The 12,356-nt window shown below is 39.8% G+C and overlaps 1 protein-coding gene across 4 annotated transcripts in view; it reads right to left on the minus strand.

Moving 5' to 3' along the window:
• Positions 1–10,483: 10,483 nt before the first annotated feature.
• OSBPL3 (oxysterol binding protein like 3) overlaps positions 10,484–12,356 on the minus strand; it is a 100,270-nt gene continuing 98,397 nt past the window's right edge. For all 4 annotated transcript variants that reach the window (XM_062622558.1, XM_062622559.1, XM_062622557.1 and 1 more), the window contains one exon: positions 10,484–11,603. In XM_062622558.1, coding sequence (XP_062478542.1) covers positions 11,507–11,603 — 97 coding nt within the window. In that variant the 3' untranslated portion in view covers positions 10,484–11,506. The remainder of the gene's footprint in view (positions 11,604–12,356) is intronic.

A 12,356-nucleotide genomic window follows, 5' to 3' on the forward strand; every position in this document is an offset into this window, starting at 1 on the left:
CCTTGTGATTATTTGATGATTTCACCATGATTTTAAGAAAATAGTCAGAAATGGTAGGCTGGGATCATGTTTCATCGATTGTGGCTCCCTAAAGAGTCATCTTGTGATTTCTCCAACAATAACACGGAGGACAGTTTGCATGAAGCTGCATGAACTAAGTGCTTCTAACTTTAAACTGTAGATTAGATGGCAGCCACAGAACTTATTTCTTTTACAGTAATGATAAACAAAGACTTAGGAATAGATAACGTTTCTTGTGTGTCTCAAAAGTCTTTTTCCATAATAGCTTATTATGAACCATCTGGGCTCATCAATGTTTTATCAAAAACCAGCTGGCTGCTGTATTGTTCAAGCTATTCAGTAGCAGGCCTTCTTCATTAATTAGCCAAAAGGAATGGAACAGGAATTCCAGTTGTTCACTTCTGAAAGAGAGATGGAACTGACCATTAGCAGGTGATCAGAACAGGACCTACAGAGTCAAACTGTATTAAAATAACAAATATTAGGATTTTTTTTTTCAGTGGAACGTTACAAACAGAGGATACCTGTCACTGAGCCTCCAAAAAATGAGACTTCACCTCTGTGTCTCTGCACACATATACCTTTCGGAGTGTAAGCACTGTAGCAGGGTTCTTTAAAATATGACTATACAGCACATGGCACTGTTTAAAGTGTAGTTGCACAGTGCCTAGTACTACAGGCAGCTAGGTACAACTGATTGTAAATGATTACACAATACATAGTGATTTAATAAATGATACTTCCACTCATAGTTGTTCTACTGTCACATTTTTAGGTCAGTAAAAAACATGATCCTAAAGTTAGTGCAGTTCATATTGATTTTTTTATTTACAGACATCCTTAAAGTTACAGAGAATGGAAGAACTAAGAAAAGCATATCTAAAGAATACATAGAGTGTAGGACAAAACTGGCAAAACAAGAGGAGTTAAATGGCCTTCAGGGAAGAGCCTGTGACTGAAGCTGCCTGGAGAGAGGAAAGCTGACTGTCGGAAGTTTTCTTCGATCAGCTCCCCATGTTTATTGTGGTTCACACAATTCCTCTAGCATCTCTGGAATGGGTGTGTATGCCCTCAAAAGCACTCACTATCCAAGTGCAGGCACAAATGGTTTGGGCAGAAGTTTCCAAAGAACCTGCAGCGTGTGATTGCTGTTCCTCACGAGGCAGACAGCTGGATGGTGTTTGTGTTACACTGACACACAACTGGAGCATGGCTGTAGTCAAACCTCACAACATGTTCTGAAGTTAACATTATTATTTCATTGGATAATGACAGACACATTTTCATCTACTACATTTGTAGCAATAGCTTTGTCATGATATAAAACAATTTGTCTCTCCCTTTTGTTTTTTGTGCCTCCTTTGTTTTATTTCCCAGTTAATTTGCAACTCCTCAGCCCCCATTCTCATTACCTGCTGTCAGCTCTGGCTCTTTCAGAACTGAACAACTGCAATTCCTGTTCCAGGGCAATTTGAAAGGACTTTCTCCAGGAGAACAAAGTAAACGCATTTTTAAGTACCCACAAAGGGACTGAGAATTTTGTCTAGAGACCTTTGAAGCAGGCTACAGCCTACGAAAGTAGCACATGCACTGAGGAGAAGACCACAAGTGGCAAAGAAGCCAGAGGCCCCGGAGGGTCCTGAGGAACCTGCGAGGCTGCATTACTACTACAAGGTGAGTCTGGGCAGCTTTCGAAGGTCTCTGCAGCAGGAGCTTCCAGGGGCTCTCTACACATTCTGCTGTGGAAACACGTACTGCAAGGGAGGACAAAAGGGAAAACCCACCCTATTTGTCACAGGGCTGACAGTTCAGGCTCCATGTTTCGTAGAATCATAGAATCATAGAATCGGTAAGGTTGGAAAGGACCTTAAGATCATCAAGTTCCAACCCCCCTGCCATGGGCAGGGACACCTCGCACTAAACTGTATCACCCAAAGCCTCATCCAACCTAGTCTTGAACACTGCCAGGGATGGAGCATTCACAACCTCCCTGGGCAACCTATTCCAGTGCCTCAGCACCCTAACAGGAAAGAATTTCCTTCTTATATCCAATCTAAACTTCCCCTGTTTAAGTTTTAACCCGTTACCCCTTGTCCTATCACTACAGTCCCTAATGAAGAGTCCACCCTGCCAGCATCCTTATAGCCCCCCTTCAGATACTGGAAGGCTGCCACGAGGTCTCCACGCAGCCTTCTCTTCTCCAGGCTGAACAGCTCCAACTTTCTCAACCTATCTTTATACAGGAGGTGCTCCAGTCCCCTGATCACCCTCATGGCCCTCCTCTGGACTTGTTCCAATGGTTCCATGTCCTTTTTATGTTGAGGACACCAGAACTGCACACAATACTCCAGGTGAGGTCTCACAAGAGCAGAGCAGAGGGGCAGGATCACCTCCTTCGACCTGCTGGTCACGCTCCTTTTGATGCAGCCCAGGATACGGTTGGATTTCTGGGCTGCAAGCGCACACTGAAGCTGGCTCATGTTCATTTTCTCATCAACCAACACCCCCAAGTCCTTCTCCACAGGGCTGCTCTGAATCTCTTCTCTGCCCAACCTGTAGCTGTGCCTGGGATTGCTCTGACCCAGGTTTCTTCTTAAAGCCATTTAAATTTTCAGCTTGCTATTGCTGCTCTCCTGTTTCAGCGCTTGAAGGGTTTTCTTTGCAATGTCTTACAGACACTGGGGTAAGAGCATACCTGGTTTTTCCCCACTAACGGGAAGCAGGATGAAAAGAACACAGTTCGTTTTGAAACAATGAGCAAGGGCTGTCAAGTGGCTGAAAACTGTGTGGGCTCCTCATTGCATGGGAGTTTCTTTTATTATATGCAAGTGTTGCCCCAGAAGACAGCAAGGTCAGTTCTCTGTCTCTTGACAGACAATCCTGTTCTCTGACAAAAATGTGTTTTATTTTCCTCTGTCGTAGACTGAAACTGGCGTTCTTGCTGCTTACACTGCCTGTGTTTGTCTGAACAACACACTGATTTGAGCGAGTAGCATCTATAATGCGTGATGCAAGTAACCTTGTGTGGACTACTCTCTTTGCAACCAGGACACAGGAATGTGCTTCCTTCTCCAGAACTGGTCGCAGTCAGCTTGAGCTGGGGCTTATTTGGTTCTTACCGTCAGGCCTCACCACCGCCAATACACCACAGTGTGAGAGTGCAGTTTCTAAGAGAGAAGGAAGACCAGCTGTGTCCGGAAAGGAAGTGTTTGTATGAAAGAAAACTCTGAGCAACCAGTACTGGGAAAGCATGAACTGCAGTCATTGTTTTAGCGAGGACCTTGTGACAGCACATTTCAATACTGAGAATCTTATTTCAACAACATATACTCTTTGCTCTCTTTCCCTTCCCCCATCATTTCAGACAATCCCCACTGGTATCAAGACCAAAGCATTCACATGAGCATCAGCTTAGGGAGCTCTGCAGCTAGATAAAATACAGTGAAGCTCCTGCTACAGCCTTTCTTGCAATGTCTCTTGCAGGTCTCTTCCAGTTTCTGTTATTCACAAAAGATGAGACTATAATATCTGTGAGTTCCCTATCCTCCATCAACTTTGGCTGAAGTTTTACTCTCTCTTCAAAATGAAAGGGAACAAGTTAAGAATAGGCATCCTCTGATAACTAGAGAACTCAGTTTGCTCTAACTGACCTGCTTGTGGTGCTTTTTCTCAAGCAAATTCCTCAGTAGAAGTTTCTGCCATGAAAGGACTTAAAAATTTAGTGCAGTGTTTTTGAACTTCATAAGAAAATTGATTGTCTCATCCAAAATACCTGTATAGCTATTACATAGCTCTAGTTGCTTTCACAAGATTGGTTTCATTGGCTGAAGTGCAAGTAACACTGAATACAAGTATCTCTTGAGTTCACTCCATCTTCAGTCTGTCAGTGACTGAAATAATAACAAACCTAAGAGTAAACAAAACAGTAAATCTTTCTCAGCTATTAGACAGGTTCTCATCTATTGATAGATCTACATAATCTTCCTTGCTCTAGGCAGCAATCTAGACATTGCACACATACCCTCATAAAACCGAAGGAGGGAAGGATTTTTCAAGGCATGTACTGCAGTAATTCAAACTAGATTTACAGCAGCCTTTTATCATGGCTTCCTGTTTTTTTTTTCCATCACAAGTTAGAAAGTAAGAAATCTGTAATTTAGGAAAGCAGTTTTTATTGAAGAAGTTCTAATAAAACCAATGTTAACTATGCAAAAAAAATAATCTTATTTTCAGGTTCTCTGGTCTCAGTAAAAATAGCAAGTGAAACATCAACTCAGAAAATCCTCAAATAGTGCCTAACACTTAGAGAAAGACAGTGATTCCCGAGGTCTGTGAAACTACAGACAGAAAAATCAGCTGATGTTCTTACACAACATTTTGTCTCCCAGGAATTTATTATTGTTTCAAGATCCTGTAAAAACTTCCATAAATGAGCCCCCAGAGTCAAATTCACAGTTAACTTAAGACTCCATTATACTCAGCTCAGTAGAGCAATGCTGATTTACCTCAAATGAGGGTTTGCACACAGCAATTTCAAATATTTCCTTTGGTACAGAGCAAGCAAAAATACAAATGCATAAGTATACAGCAGAATTGGGTAGCTGGCCAGCATAAAACTCAGCATAACCCTACATATGCTTATGCATCCCCTGCACAAGAGGCTATCTAAGTTAAAAGTTAACAAATTGAGCACAGGGAGCAATGTTTGCAAGAGAAAAGAATGTAACAGGCATAAAAAAGAAGAAAAAGAAGGCAAGAGGTGTCAGTTACGATGCAGAGTAAGCTTTGCTCAGCTGTCAGTGGTTTTCCTCATGCTGTGATGGTCTGAATCACTGCAGTAAACAAAATGACTTTAAAATAAAGGTTACTGTAAATGAATAGACAATTGACCTTAAACACAAATTGAATGCAAGGTCTATACCAGCAAAGCTTACCTGACCCTTCTATAGGGCAGAACAGCCTGTTTTGTCTCAGTAGCACTGACCACATTGTTGGTACTTGGCATGTCATTAGTTCAAGGGCCCATCCAGAGAAATTGTCTCCATACCCATTTCTCTGTTGAGAGGAGTTCCTGCTGCCCTAGGTGCTCGTGATTAGAGCATCAATAAGGAACACACTGCCATTTTCCTCTCCCTTGAGTATGACAAAAATATTACTGCTTCTGTAAACTGCTGTTTTCCCAGGAACTTGAACCAAACACTGGTTATTTCAGGTGCCATTTTAAGCACATTAGATCTCTATGAAATTAAACAGCAATGAAGTGATTCCCACTGACATGATGAACGAGTTCCAAACTTCTTCACCCAATATAGAACCAAAATGGCTGGATTTCAAAAACCAGAAGCTGATTCTTGCCTGCTATAAAAACTGGTTTTCTTTCGGTCTCTATCCTTATTCCTCCGTGTACAACAGCTGAATATATTTTGTGTGGTAACAGATTTATTGATCCAATTTTCCCAGCTCTTCCTGGAACTTCCATGCTCCCTCACACCAAATCTTTGTACACACTAAGCTTAGGAAGTGCTGCAGAACTGCAGTCAGGAATTATAGGTTGGTCAGGAATTACACTCACTGTACTCTCATGTTTTTCAAGATCCTAATCCATCTGTATTGCATCTTACATACATATGGTGACATGGTGCGACGTAGTTGAGATCTGACTGGCAGAGTTGTCCTGAATCACCATCTCTAAGGGAGAAAACACCACATGAATACCATTTCCTTCCAGTTATTGATTCAGTAAATACTCTGTTTTCACGTTTTTTAAAGTTGCTTTATGAACATGTGGTTTGTGGTTTCCACATTCATGCTAAAAGCATGACATTTATGCTGCACATCTGTCTACTAAAAACTGCTTTTAAAAACCAACTTCTAGCTGTAAATGAATTTCATTAGCTTACCCCTTGGCCCTGCCCCAGTGTCAGGCATAACAGCCATGCGACAGTGCTGTATAGTGAGTGCAGGTAAACAACTGTAACATTGCACAACTATAGGACAGACTTGTGAGAGTGATGAACAAGGCTTCTGGCAGATGGAAGCTCTTTCATACCTGCCATTTTGGAAAGTGTAAAATGCACAGATCACTACAGCAGCTAGACTTAAAAGATGAAGATGCTTACAACCCTTGGGAAAAAGTCAGGGTGCTCTATGACCTTTTGCAAGTATGGTTTATTAACATCCAACTAAATTGGTTACAGAGACAAAAATAATAAATCAACTTGTGCACCAAGGTGCTCCAACATTGTTACAGGTTTTTGGAGTAAAAGCAGAAACCAGGAACAATCCTGACTACAGAAAGTTTTCTCAAAAATCTGGAAGTCAGTGATAATTCTAACACAAGATACCTTTCTTCATTCTGAAATCACTAATGCCCTATCAAAACAAACAACAAATTCAGCATTTAGCAGCTTTGCGTATGCAATACCTCATACATGTGGTATGTATTTCCAGTCCTGGAGCGAGTAAAATACTGTTAACATAAATACAAGACTGCCTGATTCTCAGGGATACCAGCAATCTCCAAGGTGTGGCACTGAAGGAGCTCATCACCTCTTGTGGATCAACCTCCCAAACATTCTCATAAGCTTTTATACAGTTCTGGTTCATACAACAAAACCATCAAATCCACAATTCGTATATAAAAGGAACTGCTTAAAATAATTGTTTAACATATGGCAGCTATGTATGTGGAAAATCTCTTATTGCTTTCAAAAGCTGCAGCAAGAACAGTATCTAAGAACTCAGCAGTACAACAATACATTTGGTGGTCAGGTACAGCATTTACTGAGTTTCAACAGAGAAGCCAGACAACATGTGCAGTTTCTTATGAACCCACAGCTGCTGGAGTAAGTTGCACCCACCAGTAGCTAGAAAATAGAAAGGATGAGTTAGTGAATCCTGTGACTTTATTTATAGTAGGCATAATCCATGAATGAAAACACACTCAACCAAAAAAAAACCTTTTTCTCAAACATCACTCCTTTGAATAGCACCATCTGACTCTAGCCCTTGCAAGATGTATTCAGTTGTGGAAAAGTTGGATTTCATCTTTCCCTTTTGTATGCAAAAAGTGCTGTATTGAATAAAACAATAGATGCTGGAAACGTCCTGCTCTGCAAAGCCGGGCATCTAGAGACAACAGAAGAGATGCACAAAAGCAGATGCAAGGACATTGATCAGGAGTATACTGATCAGACAGAGCTCATGTACGTTTCCGTAGCATGCCACCCTTACCACGCCTGACTCCAGAGTGCAAATGGGAGGAAAGTCTTGCTCAGAGTAAAGGAAAACATACAGAAGTAGGTCACACTGTTTAGAGGGAAAGTTTTTAACTAAATCTTAGGCGTGATTTGTTGTTTAAAAGCTTGTTAGAATGGACTGTTTCTCTATTCTTCAGATTGTTTTTACTAAAGAGAAAAGAGAAAAAATGGAATGCTGAATAAGGACTGTTAGACATGAGGGGGCACACACAGGACTGCAAACACCTGAGGCATGGGAATGGGTGAGGTTAGGTTGGTTTTTGGTTGAGTTTTCTGGGACCAGCACTGGACCCTTGTGCAATCCAAAAGCTGCCCCTGGTTGTACATTCCAGCCCCATTGTGTTCTTTTTGTACAGTGATCTGGCTTCAACAGTAAACTGCCAAATAATAAGGTGACCATTTGCAACCAGCACCTCCTCCAGAGGCCAGGTTTTAAAAGCGGAAATCCTGCTTCTAGTCCTTAAAAAAAACTTGTTGATGGAAGAACAGCTCTTTAGGATGTTTCCTTATCAAAATTCTGGCTGGTTTTGCTCTTTACAAGCATCTGATTTTCTATGTTCTGTATACAGAACCGATACAGAACCTAAGTACTTTGCTGTATCTGAAAGACATACATCAGTGCTGGCAAATCAACACAAAGCATATCTCAGAGAGCAGAGATACAGAAAGAAAAGCAGCGATTAATGGGGTATTTCAGTTCCACTCAGTCTTAAGGGTCCTTTGTGCTACCAAGAGTAGCCTCCTAAACAAGTGACACTGTTCCATAATCCCATTGTAACAAGTGTTAAGCCTGGAAGCAGAGTTGTAAGTTTCTGCTTCTATGACCACTATTTCCCTGGATTTTTTTTGCTTTCTTTGCTATGTAATTTCAAAACTGAGCCAGTGTTTTAAGACCCAAGGGCTCAGTTTTAGCTGCTTAGCTGTTCCATCATCTATCGTGATACAAATTCATTGTGAGTGGTTTACCCTGAAGGGATTCACAAAGAAAGGCAGTGCTAGATGAGTGTTTCTCAAACTGCCCTCCCAAGTCATACTTAGTAATGTTTATATAGTTATCAAATAAGAAAGCTGTAACAGCAGGCAGTGGGCATCAGGAAATTTTAAGCCTGATCCACTGAGCTGAACAGCTTGGGGATCACTGCTGCATATGAAAGGGAGCAGTAAGTTGTTGTACTGCTGAACCCAGGACAGTTGTCCAGTGTGTTCTTTTCACCATACAGAGTAGAAACAGGGGAGGGAGAAGTCCCTCTATGTCAGTTATTAAAAACAACAGTCTTAGTTATATTGCAGAAAGCTACTGCAAATTGTGCACATATTAACAAAGTTTTGAGGAAGAAAATTACCAAAATTTCTTATTTTAACAAGAATAACTGTATAGAGTATATTAAGGTTTGTGATAATGAATATATTTTTATGCAGAAATACATAGAGAAAACATCAAGACAATTTTCTTCCACAGAAGCTTAATGACTAAACCAAAACAATACAAAAGCAAGCAGGGACAACTATGCTGCCGTCGGAAACATGGGGTCAGAGGATCATTCACAACTTGTCATAACTGTGTTTGCAAATGTGTCAAGAGATTTACAAAAGGAGCTACTACTTGGGCAATGATTTTTACTTCATGTATTTAAGAAATGCCCTGGATTATTCTCACGCATTATTTTTCTGGAGCTGATAGTGAAATTCTGCAGTTTACATTCTTGATATGGGAATTTTGCTGAAGAATATTTTATATAAGGCACTAAGCCAAATAAATGCTTCTTGTCATTTATGTATTTTAGATATTTTGGACTGTTAAGATAAATGGCAACACTGCCAGTCTGAGTTCCCAAACATCAAAACCACCAAATATGAGATTAGTTTCATTTAAAACCTGCTGATTTTAATGCATGGGAATACTGTGCCTTTTGGCAACTAACTCTTTTATTTCAGGTGCTATCAACTATTAGTTCACCTGTCAAAGTATGGGGAAATCCCCCCATACAGAGAAAATACAAACCCAGCAATCAGATCAGACAGTAGTCACAGTAGCTGCCAAATATGACGATGAACAAGTTTACTGCATTGTCCACATATTGTTCCCTTTCTTAAAAGTTTTTTTATTTAAAACCCTAATTTATTGTTAAATGAATGTTAGTTTTAGTATAAATGGTAACTACCGACAGCAAGGATAATTACAAATATCAGCTCATTTCTTTGCCATATTTTGATAGTACAAGAATAAAACACAGGAAGGGAACAAGCCACGAAGAGATCCTCACTTTCCTTGAAAAGCCAAACAGCCCCCAGAAGTTAAGATTTCCTTCGGAATCAAAGCCCAGATTTTGTCTTTATAGTAATGTGAAGCTCGCCTTGTTGCAAGTTGCTGGATTGTAGTCAAGTATTTAAAAGACATATTAAACAGAAAGAGTAATGCTGACTTCTTTGGTAATAAGTTACAGAAATGATAGTGCGGCAGAGTTCCTAGGCAAAGGGAAAAATAGTGAAAAATCATTCATCTCCCCCTAAGAATATGGAGTTTCAAGGTAACAGAAAGCAAAATTCAAATATACATCTAATCTGACATCACAGATTTGGTTTAAAATGGAAGCTTTCATAGTATTTCCTTCATGTTACATATAACAGATGGATCCATCTTGAATGGGTTTTCTTTAGCACAATGCAGCACACAGTAAAATGCAAGCTTTTCAAAGCTGCTACCCCCCAAGGAGTCTACCTTATCCATGCCATGTCTAGTTGTTCCAGTCATAAGCCAGTCTTAACATGCCAACATTTGGTTATGTTTTGTGTTACTGAAGTGGCATGTAAGAAAAAGAAAAGAGGGGTGGTGGTGGTGGTGACAAGTCTATAACCGTGTTGTTGCCAGAGAGGTACACAGATCATTCATAGAACAGACCTGAAGAATCATGGGTCAGGTGTGAACTGCAGACAGGTAGGAATTGTGGCATTGTGATTTGATGGAAAAATGAAGAACACTGCCCATCTCTATAATCTTCATTCAAAAGTGCAACTTCTGCTACATTTGTTTCCTGCTGAATTTCTGACCTATGGTTCAGTAGTCTCACAAATCTAGCCATATGTGTGAAATTACAGGAAAGGGATGCAACTGATTTAGTGCAAGACATTTGAATATTTATCTGAACATAACAAACAAACAGAGGAAGATCAAAGACTCCATACACTTCTCCATAAGGCAGATGGTCATTTTTTAAATATAAGATCTTAAATATGTTGTTTATTTCTTAAGAGGTAGAAAATATCAAAATACTAAGAAAAAATGTCTAGCTTAAAACAATCAGTTTGCTTACTTTTTAAAAAGTCTTACTGGTGCAATTTTTAGGTTAATAAAAACAAATGAAGCTATGGAAGCACAGGATTTCGTGCTCTGTATAGGTTTTATTTACTGGAAAAAGAGAGCTTCTTTGTCTACTCAGTGCTCAAGCAGTATATACACAAAAGATCTCCTCCTCTTGCCCTGTTGGGGGCTATAAATCTAAAGTGGAATTTTTTCCCAGTGGAAAATTTTGGCGAATCCTGAAGTTCTAGCACTACACTTAGCTGGGTACAGTTTACATATAAGGCAGTAGAACCACTGATGTAAGCTCAGAACTACCTCTTCCATAATGCTAAGAAGAAAGCTAATAGAAACAAAAGCTTAATTAAATCTTTTGTACAAGCAGCAAAAGATCGTACTCAGCTTCCAACACCAGCTGTCATCCTGTTTTAGCAATTTATACCAGCCCAGAGGCAGCCAAACTAACTATTGAATTGTGGCAGCCTACCTACAATTTGAGTTACTAAGGCTTGCACTCTGATTTCTCAGCACAGCTAGAGTACTGCTGATGCCACTGTCTCCACTGCAATTCAATAAGGCATTAACTCAGAACTGACATTATTACACATTGGAAAGTAGTGTAAAAGCTCCTCTTTTCCCTCTTGCTGTTAACATTCAGTATTATTTTATTAAATATCTTATAAAAAGAACTCAGGCTACTTATACATTCAAACAATCACTGCAATAGAGTAAAGGAAACGAATTACTGGATTCTAAATTAAGAACAATTCTGGAGATATGCACACTTGCACACATACACACACCCCACACATATATTATATGTGTGTGTGTATATATAGATATATTTATAGATAGGTATATTTTATATATACTTCTTTTAAATTGGATCCAAGAATGCAGCACAGAATAGCTTCATTTAGCTCCTCTTTCACCAGAGGACAGGATTGTCCAGTTTGGAAAAGCCAGGTTCTTTTCTAAGGTCCATGTAGGTTCCATTGCTCACCCAGGAGTCATCGTTGGATTTCCTATTAAAGATTAAACAGATGTCTTAAATGTAAAGCTTATATTTTCCATACCCATGCTGTGTAATGCAATGTAGCACTATGCAAAAATACCCAATCTAGCCCACAAACCAGGTGCAGCCTTCAAATAGGGCAGTATAGCTTGGAGAGTCAAACTGTATGTCTGCACTTGGCCTTGAAGATAGCACCTCAGCAGCCTAGTGTTCAGCTGAGATCAACACACTTTCTGCACTGTCACATACCAGTGCTTAGCACCCAAAACTAAATAAAGTCCACGTTTTATTTCATGGTCTCAAAGGCAGCTTTGTGTGGATAAGTGGAAATATTCCTTTTCCCTCTCTAAAGATGGCTTGCCATAGTTACTGCATAAAGACAGCCTATAAGCTCTCAGTCATGAGAGCTCATTGCACTAGATACCTTACCCTGAAAGAATCAGTCTGCTTTTAATCTAGTGTGCAACATTTCTCACACAATAAACAACTATTCTGAAACTAAATCAAGGGTTGTAACTTGTTGAAGAGAGAAATCAGTACTGAAAAGCGTATCTTCTCTAACACCAGGTAACACTTCTGCTATATAGTAATTAAACTCTGTATTCTGTTAATTTAATCTACAGCACAAATTTCAGTTTTCAAATCATCACTGGAAGGATTCAAATCCTCACTTATTCACAGTTCTGTGAGTATACAATTGTGAAGTATTAGACTTTGCCTCTGTTCTGCTGGAAGCAACAGTTACTTCTCTTTAGTAGGTGTG

The sequence above is a fragment of the Pezoporus occidentalis genome, unplaced genomic scaffold (assembly GCF_034315485.1).
Source record: "Pezoporus occidentalis ecotype Australia unplaced genomic scaffold, CSIRO_AGI_Poc_V1 ctg243, whole genome shotgun sequence".
NCBI classification, from domain to species: Eukaryota; Metazoa; Chordata; class Aves; order Psittaciformes; family Psittacidae; genus Pezoporus; species Pezoporus occidentalis.